General features: G+C 32.1%; 4 protein-coding genes across 9 annotated transcripts in view; 1 reads left to right on the forward strand and 3 right to left on the reverse strand.

Annotated features, from left to right (window-relative positions):
- Positions 1-11,061, reverse strand: part of LOC126849183 (sorting nexin-8-like) — a 12,128-nt gene extending 1,067 nt beyond the window's left edge. Inside the window, exons 1-7 of the mRNA XM_050590803.1 lie at positions 10,717-11,061; positions 9,313-9,440; positions 3,774-3,906; positions 1,432-1,622; positions 1,131-1,248; positions 527-986; positions 1-128 (exon numbers count right to left, since the gene is read on the reverse strand). The exon at positions 1-128 is cut by the window's left edge and continues 89 nt beyond it. Of these exons, the coding sequence (XP_050446760.1) occupies positions 1-128; positions 527-986; positions 1,131-1,248; positions 1,432-1,622; positions 3,774-3,906; positions 9,313-9,440; positions 10,717-10,741 (1,183 nt within the window). The 5' untranslated portion in view covers positions 10,742-11,061. The remainder of the gene's footprint in view (positions 129-526; positions 987-1,130; positions 1,249-1,431; positions 1,623-3,773; positions 3,907-9,312; positions 9,441-10,716) is intronic.
- Positions 11,062-11,662: 601 nt separating this feature from the next.
- On the reverse strand, positions 11,663-13,460 carry LOC126849273 (UPF0193 protein EVG1). Its single transcript, XM_050590959.1, is given in 5 exon segments — positions 11,663-12,084; positions 12,304-12,497; positions 12,533-12,654; positions 12,733-12,863; positions 13,009-13,460. Coding segments are annotated over 5 exon segments (771 nt in total). The 5' UTR covers positions 13,106-13,460; the 3' UTR covers positions 11,663-11,857.
- A 528-nt stretch (positions 13,461-13,988) lies between these two features.
- Positions 13,989-16,965, forward strand: LOC126849244 (uncharacterized). Its single transcript, XM_050590916.1, has 6 exons — positions 13,989-14,336; positions 14,733-14,864; positions 14,945-15,119; positions 15,242-15,327; positions 15,406-15,541; positions 15,830-16,965. The coding sequence occupies exons 2-6, from the start codon at positions 14,784-14,786 to the stop codon at positions 16,021-16,023; spliced, it is 672 nt and encodes a 223-aa protein (XP_050446873.1). The 5' UTR covers positions 13,989-14,336; positions 14,733-14,783; the 3' UTR covers positions 16,024-16,965.
- A 371-nt stretch (positions 16,966-17,336) lies between these two features.
- On the reverse strand, positions 17,337-20,512 carry LOC126849213 (WD repeat domain phosphoinositide-interacting protein 3). 6 transcript variants are annotated; one of them, XM_050590862.1, is made up of 6 exons: positions 20,415-20,512; positions 19,132-19,308; positions 18,806-19,063; positions 18,536-18,737; positions 18,222-18,445; positions 17,337-18,149 (listed from the first exon to the last, which is right to left on the reverse strand). In XM_050590862.1, exons 1-6 carry the CDS (start codon positions 20,419-20,421, stop codon positions 18,043-18,045), a joined length of 975 nt encoding a protein of 324 aa, XP_050446819.1. In that variant the 5' UTR covers positions 20,422-20,512; the 3' UTR covers positions 17,337-18,042. The 6 variants fall into 6 exon arrangements, with proteins under 6 accessions (XP_050446819.1, XP_050446817.1, XP_050446820.1 ...); XM_050590860.1 differs by lacking the exon at positions 20,415-20,512 and adding an exon at positions 20,036-20,316 and having other exon boundaries at positions 19,132-19,341; XM_050590863.1 differs by lacking the exon at positions 20,415-20,512 and adding an exon at positions 20,036-20,310 and having other exon boundaries at positions 19,132-19,392.
- Between the last annotated feature and the right edge of the window lie 5,141 nt (positions 20,513-25,653).

The following is a 25,653-nucleotide window of genomic DNA, read 5'->3' on the forward strand; positions in this document are numbered from 1 at the left end:
GCTCGTGTCTCTCGCATAACATTCTGTGTGCGACTAAAATATCGAGCAGAAGATTCAACCTCTCGCAAACCATGGTCTCCTCTCTGACAGCCTGTTGGAGAGCTCTGCTCGATAGCAGGTTGAATTCTCTAAAATATTGTATTTTTAGTTTTATATATCCTATATTTATTTAAACGCAATTGAGAGTTTTATCAATCGAACAAAATTAATCGTAAAATTAAATAGTGCTAATAAATAATATAAAAAAAAATAAGTTTTCAGATTAAATTCCGGTCTTCTGTGATGTGTATAAAAATTACCGAACAATTTATTAATCACAGAATTGTTACGCATCGTTTAATTTAATCTATTTGTATGATTTTTATTCGCATGTATATAAAAATGTTATTTATTTTTACGATAAAAAAACACAAGCAGCTATAATTTTATTTTTAAAATCTTTTAAAATACAAAAGTTAAAAAAAATAAAAAAAACGACTACGGCAACGTGAACTCTCCAGTACGAATCGCGATATTTAATTCTTACTTTGAGATTACGTGAAAGCCCTTCTTCATGTCTTGCCAAAGGATGGAGCCGCCGGTGACCCAAGTACCGGTGCCGTGCTGTTCCGCCGCCAAAGTGCTCAGTTGAGTGCCGAGCTCGGCCATGTCCGAGGCGTAACTATGCGATCTGATTGCCAGATTGTCGGCGATGTGCTTCAATCGCGAGATCCCGAGGAGTATAACGCGTATTTGATCGCGGCTGTTCGCGAACTCGGTTAGCGTCTCGGGTGGCATCAGCTCCTTCGCTTTGGACGACAGTTCCGACGTCGCGAACTCGTCCGGCACGCGTTTAAATACCTCGCGGATCTTATGCTGCGTCTCATCACCGGTGAACGTGAAGAAGAATTGTACGATCGGGTCCCCGCTCACCACCGGATGGCGAGCGATCAGAGTAAGAAATCGCAATAGAGAACGCCGTCTTTCCTCGAGAAATTGCGAGTCCGCTATATAAAAGAAGGTGAAATGAAAAACGAGTACCTCCAAAAAATCTTTTGTTCATTATATTAATTATAATATTATAACATCATGATATCATATATTTTTCGCCTCATTCAATAAGTACGCTATATATATATGTATGTATTCACCTCCCACGATCTTCTTTGGTGGTAATTTGGGTATCAATCTATAAGGAAATCGAGCCAAAAGGAGATCGTACAGCGATACGAAGTCATTATAACGTCTGTAGACCACGGAATTGAATCTCTAAAAACACGAAATATTCCATGTTATTGGCTTACATTGTTCGTCGCGATATTCTTTTATAAATTATATTATTATAAATTTGAATCTGGATATTTTTTATATTATTATAACTTTCTTAGCCTTTTATTACATTCTCCTCTATTTATATAAACAAACACACATGCACGAGGACTCTGGTAGTACCTTACTAGTGACTTGATATTCCACGTGCTTCAGGAAGATACCCTTTTTCTCGGGAACAAGGTTGACCTCGATTGTGTCGAGATTACAGATGTCTGAGTAAGTGTGACTCAACTTGGCTGGATTGCCTCTGTGCAGCCTCTGCGCCAGTAACGTTACTTCCGACAGATCACCCAGAACGGGTACGGGTAATTCTGCACATAAGAAGATCCTCTCAAGCGAAGGAAGCATTTTTTGACAATTGTCGACCGGTCGTATTCAATGAAGAGATGATAATTACACAATTACGACGCAGTAATAAAATTTGATTGGGATATATTAAATTTAACGAATTAAATTCGAGAATGACTAAATGTTTTGGATTTCAAGGAGATATCCTCTTCTCTGATCTCGGATATTTGCATGTATTTCTTCACTTCTGGCTTTTTATGTTTATAAATTCATAAATTTATCGATATCCGAAATCCATTTTACATTCATAAATCCAATGTATTTATACACTTAAATATATAAATGCACATGTTTCACTTTATATGTGTATCATTTTGTTTAAGTAAAAGTTATTTAAGAAATAATTTAAGAATATAAATTAAAAGACAAATTAATTAAAAATATTCTTTAATAATATTTATTTATTTTTATGTCGTAAGAGAATATTTTTTATTGTAGACGTATTAGCTCGCTTTATCTCTTTTTAAATATTATAAAAATATGTCATAGTTTCCTCCATTGTCATTTCAGTTATGCACCAAAAGATTATAATTATTATAAAACGCTATAATTAATAATTTCTGGGCTAGATAGACTCGATATCCAATCAGATTCATCTGTTCTGTAATGCCGTTACTATTCTTGAGGATCGATTAATAAAACCAAATTGAAGTAACGAGTTCGACAAATGTAAAAAATAAAAGTTAGTTTATATTCTTAAATTTTTTTTTTTTCTTTCTCCGTCTCCTTTCCGATATGTACTACTTCAGCGAAGAGCGAAATCTCACGGCATTATTATTCCTTTGCCATGGTAAATAATCATCATCGCTGCAACCTCGATAACGAAAGTCTCCTGACCTCGCAATACGTTACTACGTATAGTGACGTTTATTACGTTCCCATATTTTTACCATTCACTATAATAAAGCCGTTTTTCTTCTACGCATTTATAATTTGACGTATAAGAGAACGAACAATATTATTTTAAAACAAGAAAAAAAAGTTTTCATCAAACCATGAAACTGGCATCGAGCTATTATCTGTTAAAATTTTTTTGTTAAGTGGCACAAGACAATGTCTCGAAAAATGTGAATATAATCTAGTAAGAGTATAATCATCAATAATAATAAACAGCAATTTATATAGTTTTATTTTTTTCAGATAGATTAGGGGACGCGTGTAAATAAGAATAACAATTTTATTAACACAAAAACACACGCATATGAAATAATATAAATTAATTCAAATTAAATATGTAGATCATGAATAATCGTATTTCATTTCTTTATTAATATTAAAGTAAAAACTAATATACACATATCACATGCAGTAGCGTCCGACATAATATATTCTAACGGGAAATTGCAGCGTATTTTCTTGAGTCGCGTTAAGGTACAGAGGTACGAATAACTTTCTAACGATAAGCAAAACGGCAATTGCTGATTTTGCTGGTCAATGACTCTGATAATGCCTACGGTCTCTTGATATGTTAGCAAGGTATACATGCATTATCTAAGCACCTGTCCGATAATGGATTTATTCAAGACCTACTTTCTCAACGCAATCTATATACGGACATGTTAAAGGCACAAAAGATCGTATATGGCCTGTCTTATTTGCGGAATAAGTTACATATTTAAACTATAAAAAATATAAGAACACCGTTGTAAAAAAATATTGAATTAATTTCAATACAAATGCTTAATTTTTCTCGTTCGTCGACATGTTCATCTCAGTTAATAATTAATCTTCAATTAGTATTATCAACGTTTGTTATTATCAGTCGATATTTACAATTGTCCAAATTTCTTCTCAAGAGACATATAATGTCAGAAATATGAATAATTAGTAGTTATTATATTTGGGAAATATTTTTTGATAAAAATACATTAAAAAGAAATCTTTTTCTGGAATCCTAAAAATTATATTTTTATTCTTTCTTTCTATTCAAAAAACCATTTTGCTCATAGAATATTCTTAGAAAATTATTAACAAAAAAACTAAAATAAATATATATTTATAAAATTAAAGATTTTAATTTTTTTTTTTTAAGATTTGAATTTTTTTCATGGCTAGTAATAGTATCTTGTGTTGCAAATTAAAAAATTAGTTATTTAAAAATTAATTCGGCTAACCTTGAGATTCGGAATTTTCCAACAGCTTATCGCTCGGTTGCTTTCCTTGTTGAGCGAAGGCGACAAGAGCAAGCCCCTTGTAGAGTCCGCTTCTCGTAAGGTAACCCGTCTTGCTGTCTACTAGTTTCCATATCTGAAGAGGAACAGAGAAACCGTATAAGAATATTTGAATGTGTCTCTTATCTATCTCATTCTTAAAGTATCAATGTCAGTATTAATTTTCAAAGTTCAATATTTATAAAATAATCTCACTTCTTTCTAAACAAAATAATTATCAGAAATACAAGACTGTTTTTTTTCTTGAAAAATGATACATATAGGAATGGAAGAAAACAATTTTACGAGACCGAGAAAGCGCCGGCAATCAAATACTTCACGTACGAATAACGGCGCAATAGTAAACTCTCTGTGAACGAAGCTTAAAGATTAGCCCATAAATGAAAGTAACTGCATTCCGAGGATTTTTCTACCTTCCCGTACCATTCCACCTCTGCCTTCCATTTTCATTCGCGTCTCTCCTTCCCGTACTCTCTCTTCTCTTATTTTCACGACACTTTGGCTCCCTTCCTTATCTCTTCCCCCATCCTCCCCTCCAAGAAACCACAAGATAGACTAAATTACAGAGCACGAGTGCATGCAAACTTATACTGAGTGTATATGCAGAGAAGTAAATATCAACAAAGAGGAAAGGTCTCCGTCCCTTAATTTAATTGTTATGATTTAGAGAAATGCGGATATAAAATGTATGTGTACAAAATAAGAAACAGGATGTTATACTTCTAGAATCGTAAATTTGTTATTAAAATTAAATTCAATATACATATAGCTTATAAAGCTAGATTAATAATAAATTTAATACAGCGTGGCACATAAATAATTTTATATCGAGCTTTGAATTGAAGATATATTTACACTAAAAATATTCTACTGCTGCTTTGCAGAGAAAAATGATCTAAATAGAGGAAATGTGGTCGAAAAGAGCAGGCATCCATCTACGCCACTGCGGGCACTCCTGTTCTCTCATTGCACCCTCTCGAGTGTCGTTAAACCTTAATCGTCGATCAAGTTCAAGCCGGGAGTAAATCTCGACAATAATAGATTCTCCATTCCAGCTACGTATGCGAACCGCGAACCGCGCGAACAAACAGCAAGAATCTGCTCGAGTCGTGCGAACGCGAGTGCATTTTTTATTGGTCAGAAGAATGTGATAAAAATCGAATAAGGAGAGATAACGAGGGCGAAGTCGATAGAAATATTGATAAGAAGAAAGAGAAATAGAAATATTTACAGGGAAGAGATAAAAAGAATATCAATACATCCATTGACGAGAAAGAAAAATGGACGTAAAAGAAAAAGCACAGAAAATTGTGTATGTTTGAAAAGGATATGTAAATTGATGTGATGTACAGGTACGTGGGGAATGTATGCACAAAACAAGTTGTACAACACTGAGTAAAGAAGTTTATGATGGAAGAGATAAGAGAACGATATTATTACACTGAGAAACTCTTTATCTAATGTGTGACGTTGTATATTTGAGTATCCTGGAATGCACGACTATTCACGAAACTTTATCATTATCATTATCATTATATCATAAGATGAAAAAAAAAAAATTAATCTGTGTCTGTTACCAACAACTATTTTTTACACAAACAATAGATTACGCATATCTTGTTATAAATTCATTCCGTTCATCGATTATTCAATTATATAAACTGGATAAATTATAATATAATATAATATAATATAATATAATATAAATTATATAACTGGATAAAAACTAATATTTTTTCAAACCCAAGAAAAAGAAACAATCATTGTATGTAATCTTTTTTCTTCTTTTTGTTTGGCTTCTCTTGTTATTTCATTACAATTTCCATTTTCAAAAATAAAAAATATTCTTTATATTTGCAGATATATTCTTAAAAAAGACACGAAAGTGCTTTCGCGCGAGAACGTGGGAGTGTATTGGCATTCGTATCAATAAAGTTGGATGCGATCGCACGCGAGAATCCAGAAAGAAATATAATATTTATGTAAGAACGTATGTGAAACAAGCCCCGTGTAACGAGAGCCATATGTTCGCCACATCACACAACATCTCTACGTGAGATAATTATGCGCAGGCACTGAACTAGCCAACAACTCTCATCATCATCTCTCATTTGCGTACCTGAAGTATATAATCTGAGAATACGATACTCAAACATCCCGCTGCGAGTTGTAATATAATAGCAACGCACAATCGGGATCACATGTGTTTTGGCATGACATTTAATTTTCACAAAACTAATCGCGAGATGTCAAGAAAAGAATTTATTGTATGTCCGATATCAATTAATACTTCGCAGCATGTATATTTATTTGCGATTCATTGGAAATTATTTGATATTAATTAATAACAATTGCAAAAACAAAGAAAACATTAAACAAAATAATACGTTTTAGATAGAAAACGCAAATGGAAGATTTTTATTTTCTTTCTAACGGGATATGTTTAGATATAAAAATACCATACATTGCGTGCCAATGCGGAAGGCGGCAATCAAACGATTTCACCTAACCGGAAGACGACCTGTATGTCGTACGTTAAAACATACCGGCTGCTGTTACGTTGAACTTGTTTTCAACGTGCCTCAACGTTGGGAATAGATATTAGAGATGTCTGCGGAAATATTAGTGGTTAATCCATTCTACTTAATTAAAGCATAAAATTATATAGCCGCAGAGTAAATCAACTCTGCAAAAGCTTAGAGAAAATTATTCTAGAATAGTTTTAATAGCCTTGCTCTTTCTCTCTCTCTCTCTCTCTCTCTCTCTCTCTCTCTCTCTCTCTCTCTCTCTCTTTCCTTCTCTCTCACATTCACACAGTAATAAATTATATTAAAAATCGTACTTATTATGTTGTTACCAATAACAAATACAATAAAGATTAATATCTGAAGTTATGCTCTTTTAAAATATTTATTTTAAATAGATTTGTCTTTTTAATATTTTTTTCTCTATACTTATATCGATAATTTATAGACATTTCTGATTTTAATTTTAATGACAGATTACTATTTTCAAGAGTCACGTTGTAACTCTAGAACGCCCTGTATAGCTATGCAGGAGATTGCTATTGCTACTCGCGAGAACGAAACATCTCGGCGCAGCCCTGCATAATATTATTTTGATTGTATTGTTAGTATAATAAACGAGAGACAGACACGAACGTCGCGATACAACGTGACATATCTGGCTATTGTGAAGCAATATTGATTTTTATGTGAAATCTCTGTCAAAACGAGTTTTCAATTCGTGCTGTATTTCTTAGGGCTATGGATGTGTATTTAAATTTGCGTAAATCAAGATATTTTAGAATATCTACATCTCGTAAAATTTTAATTTCATGTAACGTTATGCAGCCTCTTATTCAAGAATATATAAATATGTAAGTTAATAAAATCTTTTTACATAACATACATTTTTTTTCTATAATACATTTACATTAATAAATATTTAAATCAAAATTTAAATAATTTTATCGAAATTATTCAACGCCAAAAGAAAACTGATTTTCAGTGATAAAAGGCGAGTAACGGGCGGTTTGAGAATATGCTGGAACGTGTTTATGATGTCGCGGACAACAGACTGTGTGCGACGGTACGGTTGACCCTGCCACGTAATCTTGCATCATTATGAAGGGGCGTCCACGTTATCAGTGACAGGCGTCGAAGATAAAACTTAGTTCTCGATAAAGCGCCTACGGAATGTTTTTTTTTATAAAAAAGTATATATTGCCATATTGCATTGCATAATGCAACGTTGTATAAGTGACATTGATAGCAATTCTCGCAGAAATAAATCGTGAATAAATTAATTGATCCGATGAAAAAGAGAATACACATCCCGAACTGCAAATATTAACGTTACGTAATTATGCAGATGTATTAGTATTATAACAAGTTGATATTGTCGAGATGCAATATTATAATACGAATATTAGAAAATAAAAATTACCTGAGAGATGAATATTTCTTTTAATAGCGTATTTTTTGCGCAAATATTAAATAGAATTATTAATATTCTCTGAATGTTTGATCGGAAAATGTTTAAAAGCATTTTAATACTTCTAATAATTTCACTAATTGTAAGCATACTGTTTAGCGGAATGAAATGTTATCGGAACCGCAAATAATGATAATATTGCATGAGACGATGCGTAATAAATTATTAGATGGAAAAAATTAATTAATTCACGTTTAAAATTTCTAATACCACATTCCGAGATGTAATCTCAGATCCGGGATCATGTACGCGCGAGACTGTAGTTGAACACGAAATATCATTAACACATTCACAAATATCAACTGACTCATTATTATCTTCGTAAATGACGTACACGGCCATTGAGATTTTCCTTGAAAAAATAAACGTCGTGTTAAATGACCGAAATGCATATGCGTATCGCACGGCATTGGTAACACGAGAATCATTTTGTTGTAGATCCAGCATATTATCCTGTCAGTCTCAATGAGATCCACGTGTTCCTAAACGCTTCCTAGACGATTCTCTCCGCGATCTGAATAACAAGAAAAACGCGAAAAGATCGCTAAATATACGTTAACAGAATAATACGAAGAAGTAAAGATTATTATAAAAAATCTTCAAATTATCTTTTTCGACTTATCCCCGAATAAAAACGTTAATTGTTTACGCAAATTTTCCTGCTTTGACCTTAGATTTAAAGTTGACGTAAGCATTGCACGTCCCTTACTAATACATACAAAATTATGATATAGAAATATTTTTCTAATTAGTGATTTTTTAATATTTATTTATGTTTGAGTTTTCGTTGCGAATGATCGTAGGAATGTTGAAAATCATTAATCGTGAAAATGCGTTTTAAAAAAATAAGATGACTTTCTCGGGAAGAAAGGCGTAGAAAATGAAGCAAGAGATAAATGCGAAGAAAAAGATACTTGTGGTATATTTCTTGGTATATAATATGATACTTTGTATCTAGTTGGGATAAATCAAGAAGAACATAAATAGAGATTACTCTTGGGAAAGGTCACGCACGGTACGTTAGAAACTGAAACCCGTGAATACGCTTATGCCGCATATTTAAGCTCGCTATCAGAGTTACTCTACGGTGTGATGGATTTCTTTGCAGTTATTCAACGAAACGCTTCTTTACGCCTTATTCATCTTCATTTACTTCTTAATAGATTTGCAATAACAAAATTCGAATAATTAACATTTCGGTCGGCAGTAATCGAAAAAATAAAAAAAACTTTAGTCAGATTCATATCAAAAATAATTTCCATGTAAAAAATTAAAAAAATATATATTTGTATATATATTTTTTTATTATATAAATCAATTTTTTTATTTTTGTAATATATATATATATATATATATATATATATGTATATATGTATATATATACATATATAAATATATGTATATATATTTTCTTTCTGATATAATTCAATCTCGTTTTTTATAATAGATTGACGTAAGATCGAGATCAGATGTAAAAGAGTTATACCTGATTGACGACGGAACCGTTTAGCTGCGACTTGACAAGGAGGGATCGAAACACCTCGAGTTTGACGTTTCCGTTGGTGGGCGAGCAAATCTTCTCGTAGACCTCTCTGTAGAACGCCGGTATAGAGCCTGGGATTTGTGCAGGAGAGAAACATGAGACAGATCTCCCCAACAATTTCACCGTCACTCGCTCGCTCGCTCTCGACGGTTGTAACGAGGCCTTCGAGAGCGGCGTCCGTCATTCGCGCGTGACGAAACGCAGAATATGTATGTATGCATGTATGCATGTACATACATTTTTATTGATCGATTGTCCCGTAAATAAACGTGCTTTTGTTAAAAGGAACTTAGACTTTCTCCGCGTTTCTTACGAGAAACTACAAGCTTCTATCATTGCGGATTTCTTTCAAGAGAGATATTTTCTTTTGATATTATGATTGTTTTATGATTTTATAAAAATTTTATTTAAAAAATTATGTAAATCGTATGTTACAAAAAATTGACAAGAAAACTTTTGACGTAAAACTTTCAAATCGCATTTTGAAAGCGAATTCTTTATTTAAATCAAGAACATACTATCATTACAATCATATGTATATAATTGTAAAATTATCTGATTTTAAGAATTAAATAGTTTTGATAAATTTAGCTTCATGTAAGATAAAATATTTTTCCAGTTATTTACTGTTGTTCAATAAAATCTTCAATCATTAATATTTATAATGTTACGAATCCATATGTCGCGGAAAAATATGGATAACGAAATTTTTGTCGAGGTCATCTCCAAAGTGGTTACGAAACATCGTAATTAATAATAAAAATAACATTGTACGTTATTAGCTAGTATTAACATAGATATATTAAATTCGTGATTTAATTTCCTTTTAACATCAATTATATTTCAATAACATCATCTTAAGCTACATCATCTAAATTTTAACGCGTGTCAAATCTAAATAATTATAAATTAAAAAAAAACTTTCCTTGTATACAGTTATTAAAACGGTACGGAAAGATAAGACTAGACACGCGCGTCGTTACCGTTATTACCGTTGACTACCGGCCACGTATATGTCATTACAACCTGGATGTCATGTAAAGATCAGCTGATCACCGACGAGCGTAACGTATCTTTAACACGCGATTCTAAAGCGAAAAAGAAAAATTCTCTATCCCGCAATGAAATTTTCATTCTCGATAAACGAGAGACATCCGTTCCGTCCTATATTCTAATTGCATTGATAAGAAGATCGGGGTACATCCGGGGGGACGAGCCGACCGCATTTCCGAGCGGCAAGATTTGCAAGTCGCGGATCAGCCGACGAAGGCTCTCGACGAGAACCGGTTGACCTCGCCGGAAGACCTTGTCGCGAACTGTTACGGGACTCTCTTGCTCATCATTTACCGAACGACAGATCGGTCGACGCCATGTTGGATCATCCGTGGATCATCCGTGGATCGGTGAAGCGATGAAGAAGTCAACGGTGTCACGAGCGGCGATCGATGGACGGAGACGCGTTTTAAGGTTAGAGATCCCGCTCCAGGATCACACCGTCGTGCGCGGGCGCGTCGACGACTTTGAACTGCGCGCACTCGCACTCACACTCGCGAGCAAACTATGTTACACGACACGTCGACGATGAAACGTTTAACGCGGTGTCACATGAAAAGTAACAACTCACGAATATACACCATCGCCGTATCGCGCAATACTGACGATCGACGAACAGAAACAGGGGGTCCAAAGCTAGAATGGAGACTCTAACTTCGGTTAGCTTCGGATAGCAGAAGGGGACAGATATACTATTTTCTATCTCCTTTCTACCAAGCCGGCAACGAAGTATAAAACTCTCATATAAATATTATATAATAGAGGCTGGAAAAAAAAAAAAACATTTAACGCTGTCGTCCATATCAAGAATCGCGCGAGCTACGACACTCATCGCCTTCGTTGTCAGTTTGATAGAAAAGTGACAGCTGACAGCAGATGACAGAAACACTATATCTGTCCTCTTCTGCTATCCGAAGCTAGCCGAAGCGCCGAGTTCACATGTCCGGTTTTACGCTTGTGTACGTTATCCCTTCTACTACAGTTGCTTGAGTCTCCATTCTGGCATAAATGAATGAAATGTCGTGCCGTGTCGCGATCGCGCTGTAGCTTCTGCGAGTTATTGTAAAAATGTAAAATGTCAATCATTTTTGCAATCAATATAATATACTTTTAATTATTTTATTAGTTTTAATTTTTTACTTTTTACTATTTTTAAGTAAAAAACAAATAATAATTTAATAACTGCATTTATTTTTCTTCTGTCAATTGATTAATCTCCTAAAGAGTATCTACTTTACGATTTAAGATAAGTGAATTATATGTATTATACAAAATTATTTTTTTTGTTACCTTATTGAAATTTTTTTGCAGCTTATCAAATAATTGAAATTGATAAAAATATATTTGACACATATATTTAACCCGCTCTATCTTGCATAATTCATATATCTCATACATTATATGTAGATTACATCGAAGCCGGATTATTTCGAAATTAATTTTCTTCCAAGTCTCCAAGCGGAAATGGTTTTGGCAATGGTTTTTCATATTTAAATTCATATATCTCTTTTCGCAGTTCCTCCGATGTTTGTTTATCTAGCGACTCGATGAGTCGTATCTTCTGCGCTAACTCCTGCTGTATTATAGGCCGATATTTTTTTCCCATTCCGAGATTTTCCATATCGTGCAAAAAATCCATTCTCTCTCGAATCCCTTGTACCACTAAAAGCAAAGCAATACATTTGCATATTTGTGTCGACAATGCTGTAAGAGACATGCGTTACAAAAATCTATTTTAAATTTCTAAAAACTCTACTTTTTTTGTCAAATGATTTATCATTTAAATGGCTGGCAAAAGAAGCGAACTTCTTGCTAATTTCTGTTACGTATACTCTTTTTAAATCTTTAGGTATATCATTCTATGCATTTGACAAAACTTACATTCGTTTAGAACATCCGCATTTTCAGGTATTTGTGGCTCTCGTCTAATTTTATGAAGGATTTTGGGACCATGAGGAGTCTCTGGCATATCCTTCCCATAAGCCATCATGCATGCTAAGTGACGTTTTTGTTTTTCCATGTTCGCTAATCGTGTAAAATGTATATGTCATTTAATGTATCATTCATTTATAATTATTAAAGTATATTGTATTATTATCATTATTGATTACTAAAGAATTATTTATAATTTTTACGTAAAGGCATTGTCCTCCTGTATTGTTCCCTCTCATAAGCACCACTGCTTATAATCATGTCCTGTGAACGTCTCCTCCATGTAGTAGATGATTTAACCTATCGGAAGAGGCGCTACAGGATATTATCTTGAAATCTTTTTCTTGAAGAATTTCTTTACAGCGTCACGATATTTACTTGATTATCTTCGATCTTATCTTTATTCTTCTTCGTCCTTTCAATAGAAGATGGTAAGGATTCGCCCTTGTCAACTGCTTCCTGGATCGTCTTCCTTTGCAACATTGTTAGCTTAGATTCCTCCATTAAAACTAACATTTGAAATTTTCAGATATTAAACGTATATTTTTAAATTCAATATATTAGAAAAAAATTAGATTTTTTAAATTCCGATTAAAACGACAAATAAAACATTCTATATATTTAATGTATTGATATTGGTTATTATTTACTTACGCTTAATAAGATTTCTGGTTTCCTCGCTATATTTTGCTCTTGGAGGATTATGAAAAGCACCTACACCCAAACCGACTCTCTGATACTTTTGATCCATTGATTAAAAATCGTAAATTCTTAAGAGAAAAATATGCGCGATTATGTTAGTTTGCCGAACGGACTGTCACACGAGTTTGCGGTTTGCTAAAGCGACAATCACGTATGTCCATCCACCTGCTGACTGTAATATAACATCGGGAGTATCCGTCTCGTTTCTATGACTACTCAGAAAGATGATTCAACTCAATCGAACTAACTTTCAAATTAAAATTCAAGATTGCAGCCCATTATCTACGAGCAGGTCCAATAATTTCGACGGAGATTCGCAAATCATTCCATCCGCAATCAAAATGATTTAATTTATATAAATTTTGTGTATACAACAGTTAATTATGATTTTTTAAATATGTAAATTCTTGAGATCTTTTTAGATTCTGCAAGTTTGAGATTTTTTTATTAAATTCTGGTATCCTAGGATATTTAGATCTAAAAATTTAAAAATTTTTATTTTGTGAATGAATTCATAAGCTTTGCAATATTAAATTTTTTTAAATTCTTAAATCCTATAAGCTTTCAAAAGCTCTTAAATATTAAAATAATACATAATGATATGTTCAATTATCAACATTTAAAATTTATTATAATTTATAACTCGCACTTTTGTCTCCTTTAGTTCAGTTTTTCGCTCAAAAAAATCAATCAAAATATAAAATTACATTTAATCAATGTTTTTGAATTAATGCTCAATTTATTAATTTTAAGATAAACATGCTGATATAACTCGAAATTACACAAAATTAATTGATCATCAACGAATATGGAATAAAGTAGTTTTCTACTATTGATCTTAATTAAATAAGATTAAAAATTAAATTAGTAAAGAATAAACTCAACAGAGTCATCGGGTTGATCGACATCTACGCAACGCGTATAAACAAACAATGATCAATTCAGTGGATTGATCACCTTGAAGGGTGCGCGTGTGCTTGTATTGTGGCGCGTGCGCGTTTGTCGGGTAGCTTACTGATAGGGGTTCGTTTTCACCCCTTGTTCCCCTTTCGTTCGACATAGTAACCCTCGCGTTTTATTCAAGCATACCGACCCTGAAATCTCGCAATTTTTCGAGCACGCGAAAAATCTTCACGGACGTTACCGACAAAGTGGTCGCGCTGCGGATCTTGTGTTTCGTTTCCGCAGTGCAAACCAGCGAAAAATTATTGATTTCCCTTCATGAGCGAAGGTTGTTCGACAATTTGCTGAACACTACTCGGAGCATACCTGCTGCGAAGGTAAACGACGACGTGTTTCACCTACTTTCGTCGTCACTGCAAATCTCGATGAAGGCTGTGTCATACAAGGATTGAAAAGTGGCAAGATCGGATTATCTGATAGATTGTTAATTAATTAGTAAACTTATCAGTGAGCATGTTTGTTTAATCTAGAATCTTGTTGGCGTTACTTGGAGATGTTTTATTTATAAAGGATGTGCGTTCGTTTGTTAAAGACCATAATTTGTAATCTTGTTTCGGTATATTTGCAAAACGAATGCCTAAAGTAAAAGATTTTCCTTGAAAAATTTGAATATTTCATTAAATTTTAATTATGCGTACTTATATGTCATGTGCGTATTACTATAAAAATAATTTGTATATATTATGTGTATATCAATTTCTAATCTTTTTTAGGAGTATTTTACAGAAATAATATATAATCTGCGGCAATTTTCAAAAACAAAGATGAAGATCGGATTATTGAAAAACTTTTTGCACTACTTCAACTTAAGGCAGGGAACAATACTAATTGCCATATTTCAATTGGTAACAGCAATCTCTATAAAATATCTAGCATTTCCCGAGTAATTATTCTTCACTGAATATAATTGTAAAAAATATTACAGTTTTCATCCGGATTCAGTATGATATTTTTCATTCTGGCGTTAGCACATGCAATGGGGATTCAAGAAATGGTGGTAAGAGATACCGAAGATGCTCTCGAAAGAGAGGCTTTGGAAGAAATATCATCGAATCATCTCAACACCAAAAAAATGGATTTGGCACATCACAACGCAACTGGTATATATTGCAAAAATATTTATACAAGAGCCAACAATTATTGCATGACAACAGCAAAACAAATATTAGTATTTTTTCATTAAGTAAGTAATTTTTGAAAAGACATTTTTATGTATTTGCAGAAATGGTATATGCAATGTACTGTGGCCTTGTCATAACTGTTATTCACTTCATCTCCACCATGTTACTTCTCTATGGAGCTTTGACGGTATATAATACATAATTGAAATTATTTAAAAAATTATTTTAAAACTCATTCTTTTTTATATTCTATTTCGTTTTGTAGAATAACCGTCATTTTATGGCGCCTTGGATGATGGTCAAAATCACTATCATATCGGCCCTAGCGATCTCACTATTTCTGGTAGAAGAAGACTGTCCTTTCCTCGCCACTTTAGGCGGGAGAGCGGGTATTTGCGAACGTACGTTAAAATTATAAATTATATAAGGTGCCTCAAAAATTATTATCGCGCTTATGTTATTAATACAGTGAATTCTTTTGACTAAATTTTTATCAATTTTTCTTCAACGAAGATTTAACTGAGCCACATTTCTTCACAATAATTATAGAATATAACAAGGTTGCATAAAATAAATTTCAAAACAAGTTATTTCATATCATTTACTGAAGCATCTTATATTAATGTTATTTTTTTCATGTTAAATATGTTTCCCATGTTTTTTATTGAAAAGAGATAAAATTTTTTCAGGTCTTATCGCCTTTTTCCTGATAATTATGAGCTTTTACGTTTGGTTTGTCGTCTATAGTACTTATAAGAGTCTCGAGACAAAAAAAGGACTCACACACGAAGTGCACAGTATGAAAAAAAAATACGCGGTTCCTGTATCACTGGAGGTACCAAAAGCAATCCAGGTTTCAGCGAACAAACCCTACGAGCTTTAAAAATATTATGAGGATAGAGCAATAAGAAATTTGTTCATGGATGAGAAAAATTGTGACTTCATAAAGATGCGAGATTTAATCCCGAAGAGTTCTCCATGGCATGTATTTTCAAGAGAAAATTATGTGCTTTGAAAGAAATCGTGATATTGGGATATAGCAATTTAGAGATGATTGCAAAATCGCAAAAGAAAAGTGCATTATGTTGTAAGTGAAAAATTAATTAACAGCGTGAATGCAGAAAGTTTCGTAATAAAATGTATATTCGACGTAGAACTTGAGATAATTGAAAAAATATTGCTGTACAAAATCCGAAAATTTCTGCAAAGGACAAGCTTCTTATATTTAAATGTTTCTTCTTGTTCTTGCCTTGTTATGTGCTTCTTTGCGTTAAAACGGTTCTTTAATCCGACGCTAGTGACGCACAGATGCTAGTGTCGTTATACTTAAATCATCTAATTAAAAAACTTGCATATCCACTATACACGTATGACACATGTAAGTTCTGGATTTTCACCTGTCAGGATTCTGATACATAAAATAATCGCGATCAAGATTAATCTCACTGCTATACAAATGCGCACTTCCTTTCGCGCGTAAGACTGAATTTAATTTTTTAATATATTTTTAATATAATATACGAAATATTCTCAAGAAGATTTTCGCTCGATAGATAGTGACTTGACAATGTAAAAAAAAAACTTTACGAATTATAGATTAATTTACTAAGAAAATAGCGGTAGGACTCCGCGAGTCATGGCATAAACATATATATAATTTGTTTTATTTCATATTTGAACCCAGCTTCTTTGTGAAATTACAACTTTGTTATTTGCGGTAATAATATTATAAGTATGATATAAAGTTTGTAGGATCACTTCGTGTGTATATGTATATTAAATGTATGGAAAAACGTAAAAATAAAAAATACATTCTAGTATGATATATATATATATATGTATGACATACACATGATATGATTCGACTATGAAACAAAGACATGTTTATTTAGTCGCCAAAAACAATATCTTCCGGTTATAAAATCAATTTTTGCTTCGATTCTAAAATCGTAATTTAGCCTTTGCTTTTTCAAGTTTTCGAGCAAACAAGTTTAAATCCTTATTTTATACCAAAAGTCAAATAAACAAAAATGTTGTTCTCTCACTCTCATTCTTACTTTTTCAGGCGAATTGTCGATAAAAATGATAGGACTAGAGATTCTAAATTATAAACAAGTTCGTGCCTCAATTATAACGATCCCGAGAGATTACGATTTTATAACCGGAAAATTTATAACAATAATTTATTTAAAACTGTTAAAGGGAGTAGAGATTTATATATCATTTTTATATAACATGTTTATATATAACGAAAAAATTTGCTACAGAAACACAAAATCGATAAGGATATACGATTGCAATGCAAAGCTTTTACCGCATAGCTACAGAAAATGATTATTTTCTTTTTGCCATGATGATATTTATGACCAACATTCACTTTAGTTATAGTTGCAGCAGCATTCTTATCTAAACTGTAAGAAAAAATGTGAGTATCACGTCAACAAGTAACTTGCGGTGTCCCTTGTGTTATACCTGGGGTATATTCCTTCTGTTTTTTCTTTTTATATTTAAAAATTTGCTCTTCTATTAATAGGCGTCAGATTGAATAGGCTCGTGTAACAGATTTGTGACATAATCTCCATTAACATGTTTTGCGATGTTCGCATCGATAATCTTTCGTTTTTTTCTCTTTTTCTTTTTCAAAAAATCGCGTAATATATCAACGATTGGTATCACCAACAATTAATTAGAACTCTTTATTTGGTCCTCTCTATCATAACATCCTATATGGATGTTACTTTTTCTATGAACAGCCCACATATTGCAATCTCAATGAGTGCAATGTACCTCCGTCATACTCGCCCATTTTTATTAGCTGATATAAATAAAAATAACGAAGGAACACGACGATAATCATCACTCGTCGTACGATTGGGAATTCACCGCCATTATCGTCCTCCAATCACGCTTTGTCGTCGGTCAATTCGAGAAACTGTGCATAAAAGTCTCTCGTGCATTCACCTTTGTTGTTGAATACAAACTTGTAATAACTACCATCCGCGCATATCACTGCATAAAGAATCGTAAACGTAAAAAAGATTGCGTACATGGTAATTGCATAATTTTGAATTCACTGCTTACCTATAATGCTATTGTTATCTTGACCAAACGCGCACATGCATTGGGGACCGCTCGGCACTTGAAATTTGCAGAAACTCCAACTTGAGCTAAAGTACTTTGGCAAAAACGTAGCAGATGCTAAACTAGATTGGCGATTCAATTTTTGATCTTCGACGGCAAATACGTGTACGGTTCCATGATCACTGGCAACACAGAGCCATGTAGAATCATGATTGAAATTTATGCTAAAATAAGGTATATGTATACATCACACAATTGATATTTAACATAGCATACATATATATTTTATCAATCACATCTCCTTTTGCTCTTACCAATAGATATTTGCATGATTTGCTCCTCTTCTTAATTCATTAATCATATTACCATTTTGGGTATCAAATACTCTTATCAAAGTGCCCTTTTCAGAAGCAGTAGCCAATCTAGTGCCTTGTAGGTTTAAAGCTATGCAAGACAAAGGCGTTTCATGTGCTTCTATATTTAAAGGTTGTTTTTCTGTATTAGCTAGATCTATAACTAAACCATAAATCTCAGTGTTATATAACATGTAAGCACATTAATTATTTTTGTATAACAACTCTTACCTTGAACATGGCCATTTTTTCTTCCAGGAAAGGCAAGCAAGGAGTTATTACTATTTGGACATAAAACACACAATCCTCGTGGATTAGGATTTGTTTCAAACACGTGCAATTGTTGGGGATTTTGCGTAAATGTGTAAACTTTTATGACACCTTCTAATATTACTACTATCCTGTCTCTCCGTAATTTTACTCCTTTTACAGATGCATTAAATTCTAAAGTAATTGCTGGTAATTTTTTTATATCATCCCATATCATAACTGCAATTACAAAATATATATCTTATATCTGTTTACAACAATATTTATAACATAAAGTAAAAACCAACCTTTATTTGTTGGATACATTGGTTTTGCTCCACCACCAACTAATGCTAAATAATTACATCTGAAAAGCATTTCTACATATCCGAGACCTCCGTCACTAAAATCATGTCTCTCTTTCTCCTTCAATGGATCACAATTGTATACTCTGAATCCATTCTCCATACCACAAGCAAAGCATCCTACAAGTGCGTGAACGAGACTGATATCTTTATCTGTTTGTATACATCCCTTTTCTTAGCTATATTAATCAGTATTTATGATATCTATATATTAACACAAACATATAAAATGACTGGACATGATAAACTCACACATGTTAATGTGATATCATGAACATGAAATATGCAATCACACGCAACATACAATGTGCACATATATACATATGATGACATATGATTTTCAAAATGAAAGGACATATTGATGAACATATTGAATCATTTTATTATATTTTTTACACTTTCTCTTTTAAAATTAAGATAAAATAGTTTATTGATAAAAGTGGATGATACGAGTCAAAATTTATATGTGTACTGACTGACATTTCGATGTTGACAGAAATCGTTATTTTTTCTGGGAAATAAAAAGGATCGTAATTAACTGAAAAACAAAATTACAATCTACAGGCGTGCAAGAACGAGGTTAGGAAATACCGGAGGAATACCGTTACAGACTGCAGCATTGAATTATTCCTACGGACACGATCGCGAAACTGTACAGGCGCGACATTAGGACGTTAGGATCTTGGCATTAAATATCGCGTCGTGTTGGGATTCGTATCAACGACGTAAACATCTTGCGCGGTTACGCTAATGAGGTTAGAACAAGGTGGAAACAAAGTGGATCTGACAGTGCGTGGGATAAACGCGCGCTGTCAAACATACGCGCGTGGAATCGCGTGCGACGTACCTTGATCTTGATTGAAGCCGGCGTAGAGCAAGCCGTTACCGTGCGGGTTTCCCGCGGTGAGATTCATTGTGGATCGCTCCGATAACAAAAAAACATTCGGATCTAAATAAAATCTCGCGCTCGCGTCGCGTCACTCAATCACATCCTCGCCGGTTAGCCGCGATACTTTTCTCCGTCTGCCGCTATGAGCGCAGTCGAGAGCATATGTATATATGCGTGTGTGATGTATGTATATATATGTACATCATGCATGCACTTATATCAATTATATCTAGTACTTTTACCGAGTCAACGACACGAATGTTTGTACATCAAGATTGTTAAGTAAATAAGAGCGAAATTATTTTATTTAATATTTGATAAATAATTATCTATATACCATTCATTTGTGTCGCACATCTCAAATCAATGAAATATCTAATATTGGTAGTGAAAAACCGGTTGTGAGAGGGTTGTCGATATCATATATCACTGTTTTTGTTATAAGATACTTTTCCTAGTTGGTTTTACCAACTAGAAAAGTTTAGTAGCGTCAACTAGATCGATTTTAGAAACTACATGGCCATATTCACTTTTCGGTGCAATGGTAAAACAGCTGATTTTGGTGCATATCCATGCTAGATCCATAAAATTGTGGATTAAATTGCAGAGAAATATTATTGATTTATTAATGTTTTTACTAACTGCACGTGATGTTTTGTCATTTTAGTAGGTACTACGGATGGCAATAATAAATTATTATTGAAGTATTTTTATATGTATATATGAAATGAAATAAATTTTCTTAAATTAATTTGCTTTTAATATTTTTTCTAATTTTTATTATAATGTGTAACAGTAAATTTTATTAATTTTTTCTGGGAACAAAAGCATAAAATATTAAGCATATTGAGCAAATGCTTTTAAATTGTATAGCTTCTTAACTAATTATTTATTGATTATATTATTTAAATAACTTTTAATTTATAAATTTATTTGGATGCATTAGATTGCGCATCGTGTACATTAAAATTACAAATATATACAAATTTATATAAGTCTAATATAAGCATATATAAGTAATTAAAACAATAAAAATAATTAATACTATAAATCTTTTAAAAATAAATATATAATAAAATAGATACGCTTCACTTAGCGCTATTTTCATTTCAGAGCGAAAATAGTATCAAATGGAATGCTATTGAATATATCTACATGTATATATATATAAACTTCTATAAAATTTTTATATATATATATATTTATATATTTCTATATTTCTATATATATATATATATATATATATATATTTATATATATATATATATATATATATATAACTTCTATAAAATTTTAAAAATAAAAATTTTTTTTTTTTTTAATTTAATTTAACATAAAAAATATATTTAATTTTTTTAAAGTGTTATCTCTTAAACAAAGCTTTCATTTAGCTCTTGCATAATATTTTGTAATTCACAATTCAACTCTCGTCTTGTGGAGAATAGTAATCTCGTTGTGAGATCATGCTCAAGAACGTGGAACGAATGCGTTGTTCGTAATATAGTTCAAAATGAAGGAAAGTATTGTATGTGCGTACAATTAAAATAATTAAGTATTAGAAATCATGTGTACTCTTTAAGATACTTTTACATATTATAAATATTTTAACAAAATATCATTTAATATTGCTTACTTTTGATTGAAACTTGATACTTTGATACAGTTGACTCAAGAAAAAAATAAAACTATCTAATTTTTTATCGCATCTTTGTATCATTTACATGTATAGAATTTATTTCATTGAACAACTTCTAATAAAAATTATTAAAATATTAGTCAAAGTCAATTCTAATATTTTATTTAAAAAGAATGGTTTTATTCCCTGAAATTATTTTGTCAAGAAAAATTGAGCTATTTAGCAGTAAGTCCATGCATCATTCTTTGAGGTTTTGCTAAGCAGAGTTTAAAATTTCGCTAACAATAAGTGGAATATGAAATTTTTATTTTTGGTTAAAAGAGAGCGTATTCGAGTCTCGGATTTTTGCTAAGGTTTGAATCCCCTAAACAGGATTTAAATCTCTGCTAAGCAGAGTTTGAATCTAATCTTGTTAACATTCTCGATAATCAAATATTATTTTCACCTTCTGACATAATTGTAAGTGCATAAATATAAAATAAAATATATACATATTTTATAAATATATATATATCTATATATCTATATATTATTTATATTGTAGAGTCATACGAAGAATGAAACTCAAAAGCGAATCATTCCTGTTAAATCATCGTTGCAATTGCGCGAAGATAGTTTTACATTTATTTCGATAAGAATGCCATTCTCTCGATTTGTTAATGTCAATTTGAATTTTTTAATTATCTTTAGAGTAGTTGGTAATTTGTGAATTAAAATTAATATTATTACACTTTTTAAACTTCTAAAAATTTTTGTAGAAAACATTTAAGAGAAACAAAAAAAAAAGAAGAGAAAAACATTAAAGAGAAGATTGAAGAATTTTTTTAAATTTGATATTTTATCGATATTTTAAAACATGCCACGTAATTTGTATGCAGAAAAAATTATTTTGTAAAATTATTTACAATGAAAAATTTAATAATTAACAATTATTCATGTTTTGGCTTTAATAACTCAAAGCGAGATCAAATTCTGTCGTAAATATTTTTGAATGTAGCAGTACAAACAAGATGATATATATCATTTATGATCATCACCGATCGTCGATCGCGTATCATATAACAGTCGGAAATTAAATGACAAGCAATGCATATGCGCAAGAAGAGAAGATCAAAGCAATTGGAAATATTTTAAGATAAAAAAGACGGAAAGAGAAAAATGTGATATGGTATAGCTTATAATATAAACGTGATGATTATAATTTATATGGATTTTTATATTATTTTGAATTTTGTTTTTCTTCAATAAGATATATAAATATTAGTTATTTACAAAAAAATTAAATGTTATTTTATTTAATTTACATAATTCGTGACGATTATATGTCGATTCTCAATCAATCGTACTTAATTAAATTTTTTTTCATGAAGGCGTAATTTTCTTCCTAAGAAATTGCAAAAAATTGTTTCTCTTCCTACGCGAATCGCGCTCCCTTAATTTCTTTGAATGCAATTATCCGATTTGAAAAGCAACGATTACGGCGACACAATAAAATGGCACTTTATTTTAAGGGTTTCATTGCCATTAGAGTCTCTTAATAATTCTAACTCAAATTAAAATGTCCGGATCTATCTCATTAGCATATGGCGAGGCTCGCGCGGCAATTGAAATTATTCAGAAACCCAGAAGTCCCCAAAGAGCATAGATAATCTTGCGAGCGAATAACTTGGTAACAGTAAGATGTGCGTTTTACGAGTAATTGCACATATACATATATGTAGAGTGGTGTATATGTGTACGTACATATATATAAAGGCCGATAAACGTATGTGCGCATATATAAAGATCGATCGCGAATTCACTCTTATAAAAGGGATATTAAATTGATACTTGAACATATTAAAATTTCTTTGAAAGTCTCGAAATTTATTGTTGCCTCAAAAAGGAAGAACAAATCGCGATAAATGAAAGAACGGATTTATTTATATACATATGTATATATCGCGAGAACGGATTTATTTATGTACATATGTGTATAGTGCGAGAAAGAGAGAGAGAGAGAGAGAGAGAGAGAGAGAGAGAGAGAAAGAGAGAGAGAGAGAGAAGGAGAGATAGAGAGAGAAATTATGCTAAATATACAACACAATGCATTTGCATAATAGTTTGCGTAAAAATAATAGATTTTTTTTTTTTAAATAAGTAACTAAGTTTTGTGTCAATATCATTGAAATAATCTTTTTTCTTCTCGAGAATGATACACTGAGAAAAAAAAGTTGTTGATTTGACTAAATGTGTTCAACTGATTATTATTTCTTTAATTGAAATATTTAAGTATTTAAGTTAAATACGACATATTAAATTTAACGTGACGTATTTGACTTAAATACTTAAATATTTCAATTAAAAAAATAATAATCAGTTGAACACATTTAGTGAAATCAACAACTTTTTTTTCTCAGTGTAAAAATGAATTATGCATCACTCTGCTAATCATCTGGCGGGGGGCATTGTGTTGGATTCGCATCCACTAAAAAAATCCCTCCTTTAAACTCCTACATACAGGATGGAGATTATTATTTGCGCGATTATCTGGAAAATAATGCGAAATGAAAATAAATGATGCAGTCCTTAATTATGCATAAAATTACTGTAAAATGCAATTCTGTCTTTCGCGCAAACAAACAAATGGATATATGGAAATATGGACATCGAGTATTATGAAAAGCTACTCATCATGTAACGAGTATTGAAACGAACAAAATTTTATAATAAAGGCTAGAAAAGGACAATAATTAAATATAGTATGATTATATCTTCTCGATTATATCTTATATCATAAAATCGCTCAAGCGGACGTAACTTTTTGTATCACGCGGATCTTTTTGAATCACTAATGATTTTCATCTCCTTCCTGGAAGCGTCAAGTACAATATATTTATTCATATGTATGATCGTACATATGTATATATTGCTTGATCCGCATTCTCTCATTACAAATGCGTACATGTGTACGAGAGTAACGCGAGAGTACATATATGCGTATATATATACATATGCGAACGGCAGGTAATAATGCTCGCACGTGTATGTACAAGAGTATCGGAGTATCGAAGAGGTGCCGCAATTACGCGATCGCGCGTATTACGCGCGTAAATCCGGCTTTTGTCCGTGCATTGCGTTACCATTTCTCTGTTCGATACACAATTAGCCTGAGGTCGATTACTAATCACGTGACTTTCGCGTCTGTCCCACGTCGTGATCCTTAATTTCTCATCGATAACGGTTTTATCCAATAATACGTTTCTGGGCGCGGTCGATTTATCACTATCAGAAATACGGTCGCTTTAAATTGAAACTGTCACAGGGCTGTTCGAAAAGTTCGCGCGACGTATACTTCGTTATTACCGAGCGCGAACTTTATCGAGGTAACGCCCATCTTTTTGCTCGAGTTTTTTTCTTACAGTAACTCTTTTTTTCTGTCTCTCTCTCTCTCTCTCTCTTTCTCTTTCTCTCTCTTTGTCTTCCAAAAACTACTACGCAAGATTTAGCGTGGGTTTTCACTTCCGTATTCCTCGGACGCGTTTTAGATTCATCGTTTTAATACCATTTGCCGCACCTGCAACAGCACGATATTTTAATGATTAAATATCCGCCTCTAATGCTAATGTGATTTAAATATTGCGCGTTTACCTCCCTGTGCTTTAATAGCTGTAGAAATTTATTGTCGGGTATTATTATAAAAGTATCAATTAAAGGGACGATCTTAAATTACAGATATTATTATTTATATTAATATCTAAATTATATATATATTAATAATTGCTGGTATTCGGGCAAGAATTGCCAAGATTAATTAAATTCGATCATATCAATTAGTTTTTGCGAGCTACAAATTCGAGGTTTCAAATTATATATAGTTTTAAAAACGATATATATTCTGAATTCCTCGTCATTTTGTCCAGATTATATCAACTACATAATTATGTATTATATAAATTTT

Source organism: Cataglyphis hispanica, chromosome 4 (assembly GCF_021464435.1).
Source record: "Cataglyphis hispanica isolate Lineage 1 chromosome 4, ULB_Chis1_1.0, whole genome shotgun sequence".
Lineage (NCBI taxonomy): Eukaryota > Metazoa > Arthropoda > Insecta > Hymenoptera > Formicidae > Cataglyphis > Cataglyphis hispanica.

What these genes read in the sequence shown, in the direction of transcription:
- LOC126849213 (XM_050590860.1), bottom strand. Translation starts at nt 20,102, where the DNA reads ATGAATCTCACCGCGGGAAACCCGCACGGTAACGGCTTGCTCTACGCC. An exon ending in CGGCTTCAATCAAGATCAAG is followed by an intron (nt 19,342 to 20,035) that starts GTACGTCGCACG and finishes GTATACAAACAG; the next exon opens with ATAAAGATATCAGTCTCGTT. An exon ending in AATCATGCAAATATCTATTG is followed by an intron (nt 18,446 to 18,535) that starts GTAAGAGCAAAA and finishes ACCTTATTTTAG; the next exon opens with CATAAATTTCAATCATGATT.
- LOC126849244 (XM_050590916.1), top strand. Translation starts at nt 14,784, where the DNA reads ATGAAGATCGGATTATTGAAAAACTTTTTGCACTACTTCAACTTAAGG. An exon ending in TAATTGCCATATTTCAATTG is followed by an intron (nt 14,865 to 14,944) that starts GTAACAGCAATC and finishes AAAATATTACAG; the next exon opens with TTTTCATCCGGATTCAGTAT. An exon ending in TTCTCTATGGAGCTTTGACG is followed by an intron (nt 15,328 to 15,405) that starts GTATATAATACA and finishes TTCGTTTTGTAG; the next exon opens with AATAACCGTCATTTTATGGC.